The following is a 21904-nucleotide window of genomic DNA, read 5'->3' as shown; positions in this document are numbered from 1 at the left end:
GAAAGATTATGTTGCACACTCTATCATGATCATATGTAAACCTTTCAGGAGCAAAGTCTCTTTTCCACTAGCACAGACACAACTCAACTACTCAGTTTAAAGGGTTTCCATTAGGAGAGTTTGTGAGGAGCTGAGTCGAAACAAAAACGTGACATCGGAAGACTTCATGCCACCGATTGGCCAGGGTGGCCAGTGATGTCACTGGATGAGTCATGAGAGAGACTCCTTCACAAGAATCAAAAACGCCATTTTTCAAACCCGACAACAAAGGAAATGGAGACACACAAACTTCTTTTACCCGAAGTCTGACAAGAAAACGCAGACTGGGACTTTCTGCCCACCTTGCTATGATGACGATTGCTCACACTCAGTGTCAAATAATAAAATAAAAAGGCATAAATGAAACAGGAAATGACACAGATGATACTCCTAACTGCATGGTACCAGACTCAGCTGACGTCGGTGCCGTCCGTATGCTGTGCCAAAGGATTAAGAAGCTGCATTGTCTTCTTGTGGGTCCATATGGGGTTGATGATAAGTGTGAGCAGAGCGAGGCCAGTGAAGAAGAGTATTAGCTGGGGCAGGGGCACGTGGGTCCACAGCTCCACCCGGTGGGTCAAGGTTACCCACCACATGTAGTAAGTGAGTACCATGCGACAGTGAAACATGTGAATCATCACCCACTGGTTGGCTTTCCAGAACAGAGTGCGTGCCCAGCCAGCCTGTCAGGGGAGACAATCATGGAGCTGTCAGACACGCTCTCTTTACATTCATGCAAAGTCTGTTTACTAAACCCGTGAAAAGGAACAGAAAAAACTGTGGTTAGTGCTTCAGGTTTTTGTTGTTTTTAAAAAGGAACTTCCTCTTTCTAAGAACAGTCACAAGTCCAAGAGGAAGTAAACTAGAGGCCAAGAAAGTCAAGCCAGTGAGATGCTACAGTAAGCCAGGCCTGGACTTACCAAAGGTCAACGTAGGCCATCTTTGGTAAGTACAAATACACGTCCGGAGAATCTGATGAATAGTACGTGCATGTGACACCAGCATGCTTACCTTCAGCAGCATCCAGGATATACAGGTGAATGGCGTGCTCATCTCCAGCAGGAGGGTGACCATGGGCAGGAAGTGACCCAGGGAATCCCACACCACCGCCCCGACATATCCTGACAGGGCGAAGAAATGGTGCGTGGCCAGTGGGAGGTCGAATGACCAAAACACCACACTGGAGGCGTGAAGTGCAACATTCTCAAATGCAAAAAAGCCAGTGGCTGTGAGCACGTTAAACCATGACCAGTCTTCCTGGCCCCTCACTTTGTCTCTGGTGACTGAGGAGTCTTCAGTGAGGGCCCGGAGACCGGCTACTGTACTCTGGATCCCAAACACTGCCCGGGTGGCAGCAAGGTTCCAAAAAACCTTTTCTTTGGCCAGCAGGGACTTGTAGGTCCGGCACAGAGACACAGACAGGAGGTGACAGAAGAGGAACACTGCAGTATAGAAGCCGAAGCCAAGGCCGATGAGCTGGAGGCGATAGTCCCATAAGAAGTACTCTGCACTGGGCTGGGAGTGGCGGCCGGTGTGCTGCTCGGAGGCCATGGCGCGTTATGGAGGATTACCGAACCTGAGCGCGGGGAGGCTCACATGAAGGTGGAGCTGCGAGGAGCATGGTGTGTGTGGCCCACCTGCAGAACAGACAGACAACACACCATCCATTAACGCGGCACTGTGGCTGTGAAAACACTCCACGAAGCCGTGGACCTCGGTACACGCGGACCATTTTATTTAAACTCTATTTAAGCCTACAGTCTGTGTTCATTTCATCCGCCCGTGACAAACTTTCACTACCAAGTTCTTAGAAAGAGGAGTCAGAGAAAAGTTCAACGTCAACATCGCGACATATCTCACAGAATATTTAAAAATGATTCAATCTACAGCAGTTTACTTACTAACTAACACAGGAACCTGTGACTTACCGGACCGAAGCGTTTCCAGGGAGCACAGCGTCCCTCTGCAGCCGCCAGTAACCCCAAACACGAAAACTCACATCATACGACTCCAATTTGGTCATGTGACATTCATACAGGAAGTCCAGCCTCGCGGTACTTTGCAGAAATCCCATTGGTCGGCGCTGATCAGCCGTAGAATCCCATTGGTTGCCTCTTATTTATATATTCTGTCTGGAAACAGACACTCTCTTTAATATTAATCATTAATATCTATTATTACGACTGGATTCCTGTAGAAGAAGTCGCAAGATTCAACTGAATAAACCGTTTAACAAATAGTAAGATAAATAAATAAACCCTCACAGTAATAAATAATATAGTCATGTCAATAAAATGTTAATTTCTGGTCAAAAAGGTAGTAAACGTGTGCACAGAATTGCATTTTTAACTATTAGAGGCGTGTTATTGGAACATGGCATGTGTGTCTATGTCCGTCCAGCAGAGGGAGCCCTTGCATTGTGAGATTCAAATGAAGTGGCCTGCTTACATTTTCCATGGTTTTGTTTTTGAGGAATTGATGTGCTAAAGCTTTGATTTATTTTATTTCACAGTATTATTGATGTGGGTTTTTTTTTTTACTTGTTGCAAGAGCCGTTTAACAAAAAGGACCAGACCTTGTGTGCTACTCTCACTGGACTGACCTCTTTCTCAGCTTCCTCTCAGGTTTACTGGGTAAGACAAATTACCCATTGTTGTTTACCTGGCAAAGAGCTCGTAGGTCAAAATTCTGCAGGAATGAAAAGCACTGAAACCATGTAATACCCAGCATATCTTTGCCTGACTTCGGCCTTCATGGCCATTGCAAGGTCTTTGAAACATTTGATCATTTGATCATTTGAAACACTGATCATCTGAAGTTTAGAGTCCTGATACTGTATGCTACAGAGCGCCTCTGATGACATGGTCCAAAAAATAAATAAACTGTGGCCACAAAATACTACTTCGTGCCCTCGAAAACTATTTCGAGGGCACGAAATGCTAATTTGTGGGCACGAATTGGGTATAACGTGGCAACGAATTACGCATTTGTGGCAATGAAATAGATAACGTGCGCACATCATATTGATACAATTCCTGGACAGCTGCGTAGAGACATAAGCATAAGAGTAGGCTAAACTTATACACCATGGACAGAGACAGTATGATTTATTTTAGGCTGGGAATGAGCTACAAATGCATTTTGAAAAGCCTGGCAATGCAAGGAACCATTATTACGGAGAGACATTTAAACAGGATACTGAGAGCTCAGTTGCTTTACAGACATAAGTACGACCTGGACGCCGGGATAGATTTTATTGTCAACCAACTGCAAGGGCCTGGGATGGATCACGGTTATCGGTGCCCACAAATTAGCATTTCGTGCGCACGTTATACCTATTTCGTGCCCTCGAAATAGTATTTTGTGGCCACAATTTATTTATTTTTTGGACCATGTCGTCAGAGGGGCTCCGTAGTATGCTGTACCACTGGTCACATTCTTGCAGATAGTCAGCCTGCAGAACTGTAGAATTTATGGATGCTGCCGTTGCTGTGGTGCATGAAATGAATTAGAAGAATATAACCTGCAAATTTTAAATGTAACCATGCTGGGATATAGATTATGTCAATGCTGAATATAGAACTCTTTAGTTTACTACTCTTTAGCATTATGTGGGTTGCTCTAAGGAACTGTGTACAAGGGTAAGCTGAGCACATGGGCCCTGTCGACTCGCAGCAAGAAGCATCTGTGTGATGTTGCGTTTTCTCTCCAAAGGAATGCATGGGGTCGGGTTAATTGCTGGTTCTAAATTGGCTGTAGGTGTGAACGTGAGCTTGAAGGGTTGTCATCCTCTGCGTGCTAGCCCAGCGACAGACTGACAACCTTTCCAGGGTGGACCCTGTGACAGCTGGGGTAGGCCTCGGCTCCCCCGTGACCCTGAATTGGATAAGCAGATTGATTTATAGTAAGCTGACGCACACTGATCGCTTTTGTTAGATGTGAAAAAACAAAAGCCAGTTCATTCAGTTTATTCTTCTTATATAAATGCCAGTTCTTTGGTGAACCTCCTGACACACTATGAACATTGGAAAGTAAGTGCACCAATTTCTTTGACTGATGATTCAGAGCTACACTTCATCTTTATTTCACTGCTATTTTCGTTAGCGGGCCACAGATCTAAAATGCATGAAATGTCAAGAGCAGTTTGATGAATTCGTTTAGCTCCCCTCCGGTGGGAGAAAATCCCTCCGCTGGAAGTACAGTTACTGTTAGGACAGGCATCAGAAAGCTGTTATTCTGGCATTCCCACTTCAGTGGATTAAATGCAGTGTAATGTATAATGTCTGACATTTACGTGAATACTTTCACTGTGATGATCACAACAGCAGCCAGTAAAAAGGACCACAAAGACAAACTTGTCCAAAACTTTTTCTCAAAAAATTTAATTGCAGAATTATTTACACTGAATGAACTAAGCAATGATCAACGACTCAAATAGGCAAAATCTCCCAACAGCTCTGAAAGAATGGAGGAAAATGCATATGGTATAATAATACAAAATAAATTAACGATAAGGTAACTTGCACTGAAAGAACAGGCCTTGAGAGATGCAGGTGTGGCAGACTTAAATAAATACATAACAAATGTACATCAGTGTGACAGTGTCATAATTCTTAACAAAAACAGAAAGAATAAATAAGCCTACATTCAAAATCAGTTTTTTTTGCATGCCATCATATCAGCTTAGAAAGGAACCATAACAAAGTGAGAATAACAGCAAAACATGAGCAAGTGCAGAAAATAGTTGTGTTTCAATGAAGCATATATTTTATATTTATATATCTATATATATATTTCTTTACAAATAATGAATATTTGGCATTATATTCATCCTTCCTATAGATATGATATACAAGAGATGAAAATAGTTTTAGCTAAACAACTACCTTTTTTCATTTTGTCTAGTAATTATAGAGTTGTTTCACATTCCAACTTCTAGGAAGTGTTGTATCAGTGTTTCTTTCCATGGCACGATTACCAAAAAGTCCCCTTGAAATCGTTCACGTCATGGGTTCTAGAGTTTAAAGCGCATAGACAGTCGTACCAGAAGTGAGGCCACAGAATGTGTAGATACAAGCTCAAACGGCATGTTTGGAGATGGGACACGGTCGGCAATGGCAGTCATGGTTTGATTATGTAAAACTAATGTGCAGTAATAACTTTACAGTTTGCTGGATAAGTCAAAGACATTGCACTTGCAGTTGGCCGCTGCCCTCCTGGCACTGAATACAGCATTGTTGAAAATTTCTACGCTCGGGGTTCAGACGAGGTTTCCACCTAAAGGAAAGCGCTGCAACTGCATCCTCAAAAAAGAAGACTTCCTTGGCGCTCACAGTATCGGATTCATGCTGCGCGTCATCCAGAAGGATTCAGCGCAGAATAAGCGCTACAATCGGCTTCGAGGGAATACAAGATCGCTCTGTGAAAAAGAGTTCATGTGAGAGTGCGTTCACACCTCAAAGGAAAAGGTGTCATCGATGGAAAACGATTTTCACTGGGAGACAAAACCCAGCCGTCAGAGCAACGAGCTTTGGCTCACGTTCTAGAAACTGCCACTAAGGGAGAGTCTCTGGGGTGATAAGGGAGTGATGATTTCTGTAAAAATCACAGTTCTTATCTCTAAATGCATCTGTAAATTTACTCACACTCGTCTCCCTATTGCCCTTTTCCATGTCCCCTGGTTCCTTCAAGGTCCGACTAGAAAAAAAGGCCTCCTCGCAAATTACACGAATGCGTCTTAAAGGTGCAAATGAAACGCTTGAAACTGAATCAGGTGGCGGTTACACTACGTTATTCACGGCCCTGCTCGAGGTGCATAAGGGAGAAACTCCTCAGTCGTTTCAGCCTCAGCACAGCAGAAACATGTAGTGCTGATGCTTAAGTTCTACACTGCAGGCCACAATTCAGCAATACATTTATCAACACAAGCTTTGAAGGGCCTTAGAGGCAGTTTGCTTGATCTCACCAAGGACCCAAAATCTTACATAAGCTGCTTTGCTTAGTCAAAGAGAGGCTAAAAATGACCCAGCGCAGCAGCTAGCGATCCTCACATGAACAGCCTTCCAGCTACAGAACAGCACACAGCACCAGCAGTTTGGGCCTCAGCGCCGAGCTCTCGTCTCCTCTAAGCCAGCATATGTCAACCCGAGTCTGTCTCTCTGCCGTCTGTCTGCCACTGTGGCAACAGCAGGGGAACGTCCCCGCTCTGCCAACTGCCTGGCATCGCACGCCCAGACACTTTCCAGATACCCACTGTCACACTATTAAAGCTCCCTGCCTCTGCAATGAAAAACCCAACAGAATTCGAGCTAGCCGTGTTTTTTTGTTTCATTATTTCAGTCGTGTTTGAAACGCTGTCACTCCATCACAGACTTTGGTTACCTGGTCATTTTGTCGGACTCTCTGTAATGTGTTGTCTGAGGTTTGCTACAAGAAGTTTGACAGATAAGGAATGTGTCAGACACGGTAGCTTGAAAACGAGTGCGAGTCCCACGTATGCTCGGAGTTTATGTCTTCAAGGATGCGCATGGTTCAAAAAATACTGCGTTTACTCAACAGTACAATTCGCAGGAGCAAAAAGTAAATCAAAGTATCTAAAATACAATTTATCAAACAGCTGATGGCACGGCGATGGCGTGTATCTCTGTGTGTGGGTGCGGGGGGGCGATGGAGGTCAGGCCACAGCTGGGTAGTAATAGGAAAATGAAGCGCAGACCTTAGCTTCACTTAGAGTCAGTATTGTGCTACAAAAACAAGATCCACGCTCACACACACACACACACACACACACACACACACACACACACACACACACACTATTCAAATCCAGGGACATTGTTTTTTTACTGCTATCATATGATTCATATCCCTGAACCCACCCATAATGAAGCCAGGCACTCGGGCACAATTAGTCATAAAAATAGATTTTTAGAGTGATGTACCGTTCAGTGGACAGCGCATTATTTCGACTTGATTATTTGTCTAGTACTGTACTGATTAAATAAAAAGCAGCACCATTTAGTGAGTTGATTATCCCAAAGGTTTTACTAATAGACTTCAGTCTTTAGGTCAATGATTTGAGAGCGACATCAGCAACACAGTGGAGCGAACGTCGAAATCACTGGCACCAAGTTTCATAATTAAGCAGCAGAATTTTAGCGTTTTGCTCAGAATGAATTTATGAGGAACACAATCACAGACCAGGATTGGATCAAACCAGCTATTCTTTCACTGATTACAATAGTTTTATTGGTGTGTATTGCGCCCATACAGATTGACAGCAAACTATTTTGAGTCTTGGACCCCTGGAGGTCCCTGAACCACACTTTGAAAACCCCAGACCTCTGTAACAGTTGCATATATAGATGTAGGTGATCTTTAGCTTTTGTTTGTGTGGAATTTAGGATTGTGCAAATCTCATCCACTACTTAAAATTGGCATCGGTGTGCACAGCCTGTTCTTTCTGCTCAGCAGGGCTCTTGCCAAGTTTTAGCTATTTGAGACTTGCTGCTTGCATCCCTCTGGAAAAGCCTTTGCCCCAATTTCATTTCATTATTCCCCATCTTTTCCTAAAGGGTGTCAGCCACAGGGAGACTTCAAACTACACTGAACTTTTCAAGAAATGGGAAAAATTACAAAGTACTTCATAGATTAAAGAAGCGAGTATGCAGATATTTTGTTTATGTTTTGACATTTTTCTCTCCATCACTCCTCATTAACTGTGGCTGAGGGTGCAACTTGAAAGGGCCTGAGAGAAGCATGTCGGATGAAAAGACGGCCGTGCGGCGTCGAGTGTGTGCGCGATCAAAATGACTGCATGTGTGCAACAAATCCAGAGAAGTCAAGAGCAAAAGAAAGGGCGGAAAACAGTGGAGACGAAGGGGGGAAAACACGATGAATATTCATCCCGCTCACAATTCAAAAATACAACAGTACTATTGTGAACTGGGGTATGTACATTTCCCTTGGAAATACAGAGAACTGTAATAAGTGCATAAGTGCATTTGTCTACACATTTCAATCTAAGGAGTTACAGACACTTTCATACTGGTTTCTACTGCATTGACATGATGAACGCGTTGGCACAAGACTTGCATGTTTTCAGCTTCAAGTAAATGTCGATATCTGAAAGTTGGCAACGGGTACATGAGATATATAGGAAAGATGTTTGAAATGTGCGCGTTGATGAGCTGATGTCATTCTTCCACCAATCCAGACCATGAAGAATGTTTGACTACAACCAGATTGGGTAGAAAGCTGCATTTTTCAACACTGACCAGTCCAGAGCTTATTTAGGGCTGCCTGAATAACCTTGAATGTGTAACCAGTGCCACATGCACACAGTTGAGGTATTTCAAGCATTGGCACTTTGCAAAGACTTGAACTTACAACAATTTAGTGATATTTAGCTTCTTATTCCCCAAAAGAAAAGAAATCATAAGATAATTTTCAAATGATCAAAAAGTGTTGAAGGGCTACTAACTTTAACCGTTTCTGAACAACTTGAAATAAATATATATATATCTCATTTACTCTTTTAGCTCAAAGGCCTGGTTGCTGGTAGGTTCTCAAAGCTGCACTTTTTAAATGGCACTTTGCAAATGCTGAAAAACTACAGATGTACCCATCCAGGACACTGGATGAGAGAGCTTGTAGGTCGGGTGTCATGAGAGCGAGCTAAGGAGAAACCCAAGCGACTCATGTCAGACATACATTTCTCGCTCTGGGTGCGGGAGTATAGCCTTGGCGCATCCTACAGTCCGGTGGGGTTTTGGCGATGGGCACTGAGGATGGCTATCGAGATCAGACGACAGATGGATAAAGGAAGAGTAGAGAGATTAGCAGTCTAGAAAAAGGCTAGTTGTAAAGTTTTGTTTGAAATAGGGAGACACGTTAGCCCCTGACCCGATCCTCTCAAAGTCTAGTCTGAGCCTCTGGAATATAGATCTCGATGCTGTCCGCTCGCTCCGAGGCTGAGTTCTGCCGGAAGGAGGCCGCCCGCTTGGCTGCCATGAGCCGTCGGCGGGCTTCCTGCCGGTGCCGATCTGGGAGGTCCAGGGATTTCTCCCTCGTCATTGCACTCTTCTGTCGAACTGTCTTCTTTGGTACGGGAGCTGGTGGCTTTAGAAAGAAGAGAGAAAGATTAAAATGTAATTTTGCGATTTATTAGAAAATACCTTTTGTTTGCTCCACATTTTTTTAAAATCAGTCTGCAAGCGGTGAGTCCTCACCTTCTTCTCTGGGCTATCTACAGGCCTCCAGTTGTTGTTCTTGATCTGCTGTAGCTGGTCAAATTTCATGGTGACGTCATCGATGGAGAGCTGCAGCAGGTCCCAGAACCCAGCCAGGTCCTGAGAGGTGGGTCGCGGCATGGCACTGGGGTCCTACGCAACACGGGCACAGGAGGAAACACAGCAAAGATCAAATACTCTTAAGAGTGTTCAAGTGGTGAGGCAGATACTATAGTGTAACACCACACGTGGCCACCGAGCTTACTGCACTTCAGCTCCAGTCCACTAGATGTCCTCGTCATATTCAAAACTAGCAGTTGTGATTGAAATGAGGGGCAACAGCTTGTGTTGGAGAGCAGTCCCGTCATTCCTTCATGAATGAGGCCTGAAATAATAAGCTGACTTTGTCGGTGCAGACCTATTCATCACTTGATACCTGAAATGAAAGGAACAGCCGACTGAAAGGTGCCTCATTGTCTCAGTAACTGCTGCAGGTTAATGAGTCATGGGTTTGAGTTTACCGTGTGCAGGTCCCGCTTTCTTTCGTTAAATTATCTCCTTCTAAGCTGAATATTCTTGTGAAGGCTATTCATGATAAGGAAGCACAGCCTGCGTACGCCTGAACAGAATTTCTGAGCTGATTTTATGTGTTAAACGCCGCCCACGAGTACTCGGATACACCGGTTTGTGCTTTAGGACAATAACGTTTAAAAAACAACCCGATAAGGCATGATCATGAGAGGATCTTAAACTGATGCAGGGAGAAAAAAGATTGATGATCTTGAGGTAAATGTGTGCATATTATTAACCTTTGTTCATTACAAATTCTAATTTAATTGCAAATTTCTTTATTCCCAAATCCAACGCAGAAATTCAATTAGAAACAGGCTCTCTCAGGAGGCTCTACTTTTGTTATTTATTTCAGGGCTTGATGGTGTGGAGCACAACACTGTCACAGCTGCAGCACACCCTGCACTGTATTCAGGATTTATTCCATGTTTTTTATTCATAGATTTCTGTCTGTATAAGCAGAATTGGCAACTTTAACTATTTCAGCTCCATGATTTCATAAACTGTGCACCAACCAAACATCTGTGCTGTGACTCGACAACCAGAGACGGTCAAGCTCTAAAACCTTATGACATTTGAAGCGTGCAGCAGAGTAGATGTAGTATTTTATATGATGGGGGCTTGTTATTTAGGTTTTGAAGTTCCCAACTCATTTGGTTTCTTGGTGATGTGCATTCAGTAATCAGATAATTATTTTTAGCCAAACAAACAGCAGGAAGTCGCTAAAACGATCTCAAAAATATCATCTTTGGCCCCAAGTGTAGAAATTCATTAACCAGTTAAAGTGTTATTTCTTCAGCTCTTTGCTAAAGTTGTATCTGTTGTAACATCACACACAGATATTAAACTTACAGTACTGCTAATCATACTTTGCTTACTGGGACTCTAACAGCGTCTCTCCATAGGGACTACATTCAGCTTTGATATTTGATTAGTATTATGAGACTAGCATAATTCTCCTTCATAAAGCAAACCGTTTGAAAAAAAACAAAAACCCTTAGATTTCAAACATGAGTGTCCACCATGTGAGGAATGCCAGAAACAGAATTCACTCCTGTTATCTGTAATTACTGAGAGATGGACTCAGAACTCCATCAGCTTTATTCTGACCTCTGTGTCTGTGATGTTCAGCAAACTGTCTCCAAAGTCTCAAGGCTTCAAATATTCAGAGCTGGCAAATTTGGAAGGAGTTAGTGAGTTTTAAGCTTCGGCTGTGTCTGTGTGTGCTTCAAATCCTGGAAATTCTCCCAGAGAAGCACTCTGTGCACACCGTTCGTTTTAATTCAGGCTTCCTAAATGTTGATTGAGATGTTAAAGAAAAGCAGGCTCCTAAAACAAGATGAGACGTCCTTTTAAGTTTCTAATTTGTGGACATTTCACAAACCAAGGCGATGTATGAAATATTGTTCCATATGGATTTATGGAATGGTCAAGGTTGCCGGTTTGTTGAGTAAACTTTCATAACACCGTCTCCTTCAGGAGGAAATAGATAGGTAGACAGAGGCCAGGTACTATCTATCTGTATGCCAGGTGTGAGGGAGACATCAACTCACTGAAGGTAAGGCAGTTTCAGAGAAGCCAGCTGAATAGTAGGAATAAGATGCAAGCCATCAATGCATACGCCCTACCGGTCATCAGATAACCAGCTGGAATAATAAGATGCCCACAGGAGGAGGAGATGCCACAAATGTCAAGACATGAATCCCCCTCATAAAGCATGGAGGGTTTCACCCCAAGTCCAACATCCAGACGCTCCATGAGCTACAGAAAGCGGGAGGGCATGGATCACTGAGTGTCAGCAGTACAGCATGAAACTCGGAGCACTCACAAGGGCTGCTCCACGAGAGCCTCAGGCAGCTAAAGACAGACGGTGATGAGGAACAGGAGGAGGAAGTGTATTGGATGACCAAGCCCCTGCATGGGCTATATCTGCACCATCTATCTACATCTACATCTGTACCATCGACAGATAGAGGAAGTGGCTGACTAAAGAAATCCTACCAGCGGCTAGAAAAGGCCAGCGCAAAGGACAGCACAGAGGCTCGGATCACGTCAGCAAAAGAACAGGCCCCAAGATCCAGACCCATGGAGGGAGGAGCTACCACAGCCAATAGGACGCAAGTTACAGACTGTGCAAAGGTTCCCCGGAGACGATCCAGGACATAGCAGGACGCAAGCCGTACACTTGGAGGCAAAACCAGAGGCTGTGATAGTGCTGAGGAACATCTGTGCCACACACACTGCTGGTGTCTTAATACTCAGAACCATTTGAATAGAAGCTTGGTTCTACCTTTACTTCCTTTGTTCCAGGATAAAGCTGCATCTCACACACACACACACACACACACACACACACACACACGCATGTATTGTTTTATTTCAGAATGCTCAGGTCACATATAAACGCGCCGAATAGCTATTGATTCTCAATGTTGCACTTTTCCACAATCAATGACATTTTCAGGCAGTTTGATTCAGTTTGTTAGCACCAGCTAAAGTATTAAACGTGTATCGAAGGTTGAAGAACAAAGTGTGGAACTGTTTCTAATGACAAAAGTTCATTCTACAGCACAATCAATATTTTGAATCTAACACCTTTGTGCCAGATGTAACTGTGTCATTCTAATTTCTCTCTCTCTTACCTTCAAGCACAGATGTGGTAGGATGGATCACATGCAGTGTGGATGGTCATGTTATTTGTGTGCTGCAGAGGTTAATGTGACCTACATGTGAGTTATGATGTAAACAGCAGTTTAGTTTTAATTGTTCTTTACCAGTTCATGTAGAAAGCCTAAGGACTTGAATAAAATCACGTCTTACCAGGTTTTGCTGACACAGCCAGTAGAATTGCTGGAATTTCTGAGACATGAGCAGCTGAGCGCTTCCCACTGCACTTCGGATTTTCCCTAGAACTGAATCACACGCAGCATATCAAACAGAGCACATGCAAACTTTTAATTCTGCTCAAAGCTCAAAGGATCAGAGATTCACGAAGCTTTCAGAAAAACACTCACTCTCCTCTGACAGGTCATTCTCTTCAGCTTCTGCCTCCATCTCCTTACACCAGCCCTCCATCCTCTTTGTTTCATTGTGGAGCAACTGCATGAACCAGCTCCCGTCCCTCCGCAGGGAAGGGGACGCCCTCCCCGACTCGCCCGGCGAAGCCGCGTTCTCCCGCGGGGAGGGGGTTCTAGCTGCCAGGTGGTTTCGCTGGTGGTCTCCCGGGGCTGGGGGTTCAGCAGGGGTACGATAATCCTCCCGGTAGCTGAAGAGCCCCTGGGTGCGCACGGTCCGCACTGCCCCGTACTGGGTAGGTGTGCTGGGCTCTGAGTGACGCTGGAATCCCCCACCAAACTGCAGGCCCTTGTCCTCCATGGTGGGAAAGCCCTCCAACTCTAGGTCGGCCTGCACAGCTGCAGTCACGCTGTTGGAGCGTTTGAACCTTCCCTGTCTGAGGGGCGAGGAGATTAAAGGCACGGGTGAATGTACACATGCCAAAATGACAAATAATGGCACTGACAGTGGGGCTATTTTCTGCGATGCTGAGATCAAACATCAAACCCTGATGTTTTGTAATGATGTGAAAATCCCAAAGCCATTATCTTACCCTTTCTTTTCATCCTCTACCTGGATCCCAACAGAATGGTACTCCCGTGAGCCTTTGCTTTCAGATTCAGAGTCCGTGGCTGCTTCCACCTAATGCGAAGAAAAGATACAAACAGTGCTTCTCATTATGTGAGCTGCAATTCCCCAGTGTTTCTGGGTTTATTGGGTTGGGACTGGACAGAGCAACTTAACGGTGCACGGCGTGTCAGAAAGTAAACATTGTATGATTTATGGAGGCTGCGAAGGGAAAAAGACTGAGGAGGGTTTTAGGTTTGTGCAGAAATTAGGCTAAAGAATGAAGCACAGCGTGCTATAGGGTACATTCTACAATATAAAATGTCCAATAAAGCATTTGTAGTTGCCCAAAAGGACGTATTAGATTTAATAATAGCAGCACACAGCACCAATTAAATGTTTGGGAACAACTCATTCGATGCTTAGCTGTGCAACTATGCAATAAGCATAGCAGCTTCAAATTAGCCACCTTTGCACACATGCTGGGAGAGCTCGACACAAACACTTCTGAGTTTAGGTCGGGTCAACGTGAAGGCGCTCCATTAGCGTGTTGGTCGGACACCCTTACAGAGTGTGGACGTGTGCTTCGGGTCGTCGTCCTGTTGGAAAACAAATGATGGTCCCACCAACTGAAACCAGATGGGAAGCTGAGCCGCTGTGAATGTTGTGGCTGTTCTACATAAATGGCCAACAGTGTCACCAGCAACATTATCACACCTCCTCCGCCATGCTTCTCAGCTTCACATTCTCTCACCATCCGTTCATTCTCTCTGCATATCACAAAGACGTGGATCCAGAAATCTGGACTCGCGGGAGCAAAGCCCAGATTTCCGCTGGTCTGCTTCCTTGTGTTTCATGACCCGAGCAGTCTGCTTTGTGTTACCAGTCTTCCTCTGTGCTTTCTTTCTCACATTTCAGTCATAAAAGCTTGAGTCATGCAGTCTCCTCCAAACAGTTTATGTGGAGGTGTGTTTGCTACTTGAACTCTGAGAGGCAATAATTTGGGCTCTACGTGGAGTGCCATTGACTGCAGAGTGCAGAGCTACTGCGAGTCCAGGGCTTCCAGCATGTGTGCCAGGTGAGGCTGTTTCACAGCGCCTGGTGTTTTTTGGGTTTTTCTGCACTGCAGGAAACAGTAAAAATGTTCAGGTTAATGGACTCTAATTTCTGAACTTAATGATGCAATGTCATTTCTCTGTTCTTGGCCTGTGTTTTCTGTAGAGTGGCCATTGTGTCTCAGGACAAAGGGATGACTGCAGATAGCAGGAAATACATTCGAGGCACAACCGTTAATTGTGTAGGTGATGACCTCATGAAGGTCATGAAGATAATTTAAATAGTGTGAAAAGCCATCATATATATATATGTGTGTATATGTATAAAGATAAGCTTTTTTGAAGCATTTTTAGTCAGTTATGGCAGTCTGGATGCTTTGGAAGCATCCACAGTGATAGATATGAGGACATTAGTTTTTATTATGGAGGAGGAGGACAGAGCGGCGGATGATAATGGCTCCTGCGTGGCTACAGTCGGTGGAGCCACATTTAATGACACCTCTTCAGTGTTGACCATTTTGCTCTGCTGTTCTTCCTCCATCCGTTCTTCTTTTTCTCTTCTTATTTCTTTCTCTCACTTGTCTCTATTTGTCTAGTTTTCACAGTGTCTTGCTGACTGACTGTAGCTATCTTTTTTTTAAATACTGACTGAATCCTGCTTTGTCATATTTGTCATGTCAGTCATTTTTCTCCGGTGCCCACTGAGCTCTTTTTCTCTGTGACAGTACAAGCAGTGCTCTGCAAATATGATTTCATTGGTACGGTTGGTATAATTGGTCGTATCTTCAGAGAGACAGACCTTGCATTAACATCTGCTTTGGGTGATCCAAACACAAGCTGACAGCTCTAAGTATGCCAGTTCACAGCTGGCATTAAAATGCATCTTGAGTGACCACTTATGATTGGATCCGACTTCCCTCGCTCCTCATGCAAATAAAAAATAGATTGTTTCTGTTTGCAAAAAGCAGATTACAGCACTCACATCTGCCCTGCATGCACATAACTCAGTGTATGACCAGACCCAGCTGCTGTGGCTCCTACAGCGCCCCCTTCAGTCCCTCTCCATGCTTGTATGTTCATGTGAAGTGCTTTGTTTGCTCAGACTTGGTCCCTGACTGATCACACCTCATCGACTCATCTGTTCTAGCCTATCAAAACTGTAAACCCCAGTTTCTTGTTTATTGCTTTTCCTTTGTCTACCTGGGCTTTCTTCACACCTTACATCACCCTCCTCCAATCAGATGCTCGTGTGCCTGCACGTCTCAGCCACTCCTTCACCCACAGCCCACTCAGCACAATCATACCATCTTCTCTCCAGCGGCCGTTATCTACCCCTGCCAGCCAACGCTCATCATCTTCTTCATTACCGCTCATCCATCCCCCGTATAGGACTGTCTTCCTGACCTCATTTTTCCCAACATCGACCCTTACCTGAAGTCATCTCCTAGTGAAATAAGGATCCACTGTGTCGACACATAAGCTACACAAACATCCGATCTATTCTTCTTTATTTTTACCTGTCAAGTAAGGACTAAGGGAAATGAAAGCCTAATCACAGCTGTGGACACCACTGGAGAGCTGAGTAAGTGGTTCTTTAATGTGGCCCAGGGCACATGCTGACCATATTTTGGACCGGATGACTTTGGATGTGTTCTGAGCGATCAGCTCTCTATTCTGTCGGGTGTATTTATAACCATGCTCTGAGCGGTGCAGCTTTGATAAGATCTGAGCGGAGCCTTATGGTCCCTGAGAGAAAGACAGAGTGATGTTCTTCCTTTGGTCACCTTTGGTTTCCTCGCAGGGTTGTTTGGTTAAATGTTTCAGCAACACATTTACAGTATGCATAGGTCAGAAAAATGACTCAACACTTATCCACAAACTTCCCTCATCATTTACTACATGATTTTAAAATTAAAAAATGTTGACCCAGTCTTTGACAATGTACCAAAGTGTGTTTTTATAGTGTGATTTTTTTAAAACTAGCACAATCACAAGGTTAGACAAGCAGGACTTAATGTGAGCATCGCGTCCTCCTCAGGATGAACTGTAACAACTCATGATCCTAGTATCTGAATTTGAAATACCTGCATAGTAAATAATGTTGTCTGATATCAAAGCACTGTGCTAAAGTACACATAGCTGTAAAAACCGAGTGCATTTCTCTGCCAATGACATCGTTCCAGCCCTCGGGTGTTTCAAAGAGCGCCCGAAATGTCTATAAGCGGCCTTTTAAGAATCTGACATTCATAAATCTCCAACTCAGTGTAGTATTATGACTGTGAGAGTGAACCAAATGCATTGGTTGAGAATATCGTGCAGTTCTGTTGTTTGGAAATGTCAGCCCTACCTTTGTTGTGGAGTGGTCAGTATTAAAGCTCAGGAGTGACATTTTTGGTGAGCTATTTTGTATTCTGTCAGGCTGTTTGGAAGAAGCTGTTAGCAGGGAGGAAATGAGCACGGAGCAGCCTGCTGAGGTGACCTCCATTACTCGCTCCGTGTTAGAGGCAGAGCAAAGTCCACCTCATGAAAAGAGAATGAGTTTCATGTCTTTGATGGATGAGGGCTGAAAGAAGACAAAACATCCAGGATGCCGTGCAGTTTGCGTCCAGCGGGCTCTTTAGGCGGGACATATTTTGGCACGTGCATGCAGAAATACAGGGGCGTACATACATCATCACAGGCACAGAATCAGCACAGGTGTGGAAACTGAAAGTTGAACGGAGCGACTCAGCCTTTCATCCACAACACTCAAACACCATCTGGTGACTTCCCGGAGCCAATGAGTGCGTTTAAGGTTAAAAGCTTTGACTCCTTTTTTCATGCGACCTCATTAAGGCTCCAATTAAAACTCTTGCTGTGAATAAATCAATCAGACTTTTGGAATGTAAGCATGTCTGAGTTCCAAAGTGGGAAAAGTGCAGCCCAGATGGCTCTAAAGTGGTCCCTGTGGGAGGACCCGAGGAAGTCAAGTCAACACCGAGTCCACAAAGCCAATAATTAACATTTAAAAAATGTTCAGAAATGTTAAACGTTGACCTCCTGTAGGACAGGCAGGCTGAGAGGGTGAAATCAATGCAAAGAAGGATAATCCAGGTTAATTACAGGAGTGGGTGAAGCACGTGGATGATGAACAGGTCAGCTGAATATAATAAATGAGTATTTGCATACTGTAGTTCAGAGACTTCTGGACTATGACACATTATCCAAAGTCATAGTTAAAAATATGCTTTGGCTCAGTTTCTTAAATTTGTACTACAGCAATTTTGCTTTTCGAATAAAAAATTCCTTAACTGTAAAATAACAGACTCCCTGGAATTACAGCTTAGTGTATTAAATAATATTTTGGCCTATTCAGGAAAGGTTTCAGGAAATTGTTAGAAAATTACGGCTCTTATAAAGTAAACCTTTAATTCTCCAACATGAAGGTCCAAAGTGATGGGTTGAAACCTTCTGCAACGCTGCTAGGGATACTTAAAGAAACCTGTATGTCTCAGTCTATATACAGTATATTTCTCATGCTATGATTTACTCACCACAGAGGACCCATTCAAATCGTTCTCATGCAGTACAGTCGGAGTATAGACAGGTAAATATAATGTTGTAAAAGATGAATGTGAGAATGAAGCATATAAGTCTGCTCAGACTTTGTTTTAAACATAAACATTTATGATTAGACGAACAGGAAATTCTTCTTTTTGCTTATTTTATATTTGAGTCCAGAAGCACTTAAATTACCTGCATTGGTAATTTAAGTGCTTCTGGACTTTCCACACATCACTGGAGGCAATTTCAATTCTCTGTTACACACACACACACACACACACACACACACACACACACACACACACACACACACACACACACAGAGCTAACAGTGGACTCCTTCTCCCAGAGTGTTTGATCACCACCTCACTGGTGATGGATGGGTCACATCACTCATGCACATGTGCTGAATGTGTTGCTCTCGATTTTTCTGAAGTGCTGCAATGAGATTTGGATGTTTCACTTCTGTTTTTTTAAATGAGCACTTATCATCGCGGTTGGGTGGCCTGATCATCTTTAGATGGCAGGCTTTGACCCCGGCTAACAGGAAACAGAAAGTGCCAGTACTGCAAATGTGTTGGAGATGAAGAGAGCAAGAATGTGAACAAGGGTATCTGAACTTTGCTTGAGTAATTGGATAAATCACTTATGGAGCAAAGAGTGAGTAAACCAAGATGTTTACATGAGTCAGGGAAATGTAGCCTGGTTACTGTGAGACCTTCATTAACACTGAGCTCATTTCTCCTCCTACAGCAACCATTTTTAATGCAAGGCTGGCATTTTACACACAATATGGGAGCAGCTGAAAGCTGCTTTTAGCAATGCACTAATAACTGCAGATGGCTCAGATGTATATATATAACTGACAGACTGCTGTTTATAGTCTCCTGACATTATCATTATGCTCTTATCATTGCATCTGAAAGAATATATATACAATGTGTTAAAGGCTAAGAGCCAGTGCAGCCAATCAAAATCAGCAGATAGATCAGAGTGGAATCGTGACTGGGTAGGAGGCCCATTAAAGGATCACTGTGGGCTGAAGTGGAAGACCAGCACAGAGGCTGTGTACAGAAAGGGGCTGAGCAGGCTCTGCTTCCTAAGCAAGCTGAGATCCTGGAGATTTTCTGCCTCTCAGTTGCGGCGAGCACCGGGTACTTCACTGTGGTTTGCTGAGGGAGCATCAGAGCTGTGAATAAACTGATTAGGAAGGCTGACTTTATGACTGGAGAGGAGGTGGCTGAACAAACTGTTATCCTGACCACCCTCTGGGCCGGTTACAGGACAGGCGGCAGAGCTCCTTCCCCCACAGACTGATTCAGCTCGGCTGCTACAAAAACTCCACAGTGACACACGCATCTGTCTAATAGAGACTCATGGGCTCTCTTACATTAACCTTTTAACCCTGCACTCTTATAATACAAATGATATTTTTTTACACACTGACACCACAAACAGGGCTGGAGGTCGAGTTCAGCGACATGATTTAGCTGACCTGTTCTCGTCTGCAGTGAGGTTAGCTATTTAGCATGTGAGTCTGCGGGTTTTGACCCGTAGACCCGGATCAGTGCCTGCCTCCAGAAGCCGTTTGAGGAGCTCCAGCTTTTGTCGCGTCGGTAATACGTTTTTTGTTTTTTTTGTTTTTTAACCAATTTCAGTCTCATCATTAAAATCACTCATTTTTGATGGCAGTAAGAAATCATTGGAGGCAGTTTAGACAGAACAGGGAAATTTGCTAAATGTTCTCCTGCAAATTCTCAAGTTTGGATGTGTGGAAGAATCTCCTGACTACCAAAGGATTACTGTTTGACTGCCTAGGAGCAATATTTAACCCCAGCTCCAACTAATTACCTCTTTGAATCTCATTTTGAAAGAGACTTAATTTCTTTAGCAAAAAAAAAAAAAGATATTCAAACACAGACAGAATGAAATCAAAAGGTTCAAATTTTATATATGAGCAGGTTTAAGTTTGCAAACATTTTAGCAGACAGCCAGCAGAGTGGATATATGTACGTGCACATATTTGTGTGGAGGAAGGAGGATAAACAGGAAAGATGCACTGATTAAGGTAGACAAGTATTAATGAGATGAATGCAGAAAACCAAAAGTCCCTACATGCAAACTTTAAAACTTTAATAGAACTGATATTCTGCTTTAAATGGCTACGAAGGCGGTGTGAACTGACTCCTCACTCTTTTAAGAGCATCAGAGCAGAAACCTGCAAAGGAAGATCAGCAACAGCAGAAACTTGGCTACAGTCGGAGCACGAGTGAGACAAATCCAAAGTAAAATGACTCTGAAGCGGGAGGTGGAGGGAGAAAAAAGACACAAAGGAAGCGAGAGGGAGAACAATTAGAAATGGAAGAGAGAGAGTCAGTGGGGTTAGACAGAAAGAGAGGCAGGTACAGTAAGAAGAGGAGTGAACAAACCGTGGAGTGAACTACCATTCACTAAAACCTGCTCCAGCATGAGTTGAATCTTAATTAACGGATTGCAGTAAGATGACTCACTCCTGCTATTTTTAGCCCCTGAAATGAGAACGCTGTTTCTGACTGTATGTGTGTGAAGCTATTCTTTGATGTTATATAACCACACACAGGTTTGAGCAGTGCGAGTTTTAGGACCAGTCAAATGGCATTTTAACCATACACGCTCATCTGAAGACTGACCTGTATCCCTATAGATGATCGAGGTGTTTTCAAGTACTCCTCGGCCTTTGACACGAGGACGGCCTTATCGCAGGTGAGCACTGAGCTGTGAGAGTCTGTGGACGGGTGTCTTTTTCCAGCCATGACCCCAGCTGCCTCCATCGCTATAGTAACAGCTTTAGCACTGTCCAGGCTGTCGTTGGAGTTGTAGAGGCCTCTGCCCGGGGTCAACCCCAAGCTGATGCCGTCGGACGCCCACATCCCACCATGAGGGTGCCTCCCCTCGTGGTAGGCATCCTGGGTGGACTCGGTGCTACTCTGGGCCGTGATGGAGATGAGCGGTTTGGAGGTTGTGCGTGGCGGGACTGGAGGAGGGGTCTTCTTATAGCTAGGTGTGTAGGTGATGGCTAGAAAAGAGGCAAAAATGAACAAAGCCATTTTCAGAATATTAACATTTTAAATTTACATTAAATTCCCACCGTTCATACTATAATTTTATAGTATAGCAAAGATTTTATGATGCAAGGCAATGATGTAAAAAGATATTTTTTTATTTTGGCAAAATATGTCAAGGTAGCTATAAATTACAATGCTCATGTTCATAATAGTGAAATAGTGACGGATGATTTTATTTCATTTTTTAATTTTATTCTAAGTTCAGTGTGGCCATAAGTGTGTTTTTTCACATTTTAGTTTCGTCTGTTTTTCTGTTCAGGGGCAAATATGAGAAATCACAGCTGTGTGTGTGTGTACCTGTTTATACATCTTTGTGGGGACCAAAAATTGGAATGTTACTATACTTGCAGGGACCGGAGGACTTGTGAGGACCCACACGTGATTGCGATTTTAGTGTCAGGGTTAAGGTTGGGTTCAGGCTAAGGGTTAGGCATTCATTTATGATGGTTAGGGTAAGCAGCTAGGGAAAGCATTATGTCAATTAGATGTCCTCACTAAGATAGCAAAACCAGAATTTGTGTGTGTCTTTGTAATTCATAGAAATCCATAAATAAAATTTTATCATACATAAAATGCAGAAATAGAAAAAGAAACAAACTTGTGTGTAATAGCAGCAGAAGGCCAGCATGATATTGATAAACACATGCAGATGGTCTGTATTACTAAATGTGATTTAAAAAAAGAAAAGTGCTCCCAAGTTTCGGCAATCCTGTAGAAAAAACTTCTTCTCATCACTGGTGAT

The 21904-nt window shown here is 43.6% G+C and overlaps 2 protein-coding genes across 2 annotated transcripts in view; both read right to left on the bottom strand.

The window, feature by feature from the left end:
- Window positions 1-449: 449 nt before the first annotated feature.
- cln8 (CLN8 transmembrane ER and ERGIC protein) lies at window positions 450-2078 on the bottom strand. Its single transcript, XM_019348507.1, has 3 exons — window positions 1968-2078; window positions 1051-1676; window positions 450-722 (listed from the first exon to the last, which is right to left on the bottom strand). The coding sequence occupies exons 2-3, from the start codon at window positions 1588-1590 to the stop codon at window positions 450-452; spliced, it is 813 nt and encodes a 270-aa protein (XP_019204052.1). The 5' UTR covers window positions 1591-1676; window positions 1968-2078.
- Window positions 2079-4397: 2319 nt separating this feature from the next.
- dlgap2a (discs, large (Drosophila) homolog-associated protein 2a) overlaps window positions 4398-21904 on the bottom strand; it is a 190193-nt gene continuing 172686 nt past the window's right edge. Inside the window, exons 9-14 of the mRNA XM_013271951.3 lie at window positions 20728-21113; window positions 13447-13535; window positions 12854-13290; window positions 12660-12751; window positions 9270-9422; window positions 4398-9159 (exon numbers count right to left, since the gene is read on the bottom strand). Of these exons, the coding sequence (XP_013127405.2) occupies window positions 8953-9159; window positions 9270-9422; window positions 12660-12751; window positions 12854-13290; window positions 13447-13535; window positions 20728-21113 (1364 nt within the window). The 3' untranslated portion in view covers window positions 4398-8952. The remainder of the gene's footprint in view (window positions 9160-9269; window positions 9423-12659; window positions 12752-12853; window positions 13291-13446; window positions 13536-20727; window positions 21114-21904) is intronic.

Source organism: Oreochromis niloticus, linkage group LG19 (genome assembly GCF_001858045.2).
Source record: "Oreochromis niloticus isolate F11D_XX linkage group LG19, O_niloticus_UMD_NMBU, whole genome shotgun sequence".
Lineage (NCBI taxonomy): Eukaryota > Metazoa > Chordata > Actinopteri > Cichliformes > Cichlidae > Oreochromis > Oreochromis niloticus.
Note: the sequence above shows the minus strand (reverse complement) of the source record. Positions and strands in the feature narration are given on the sequence as shown.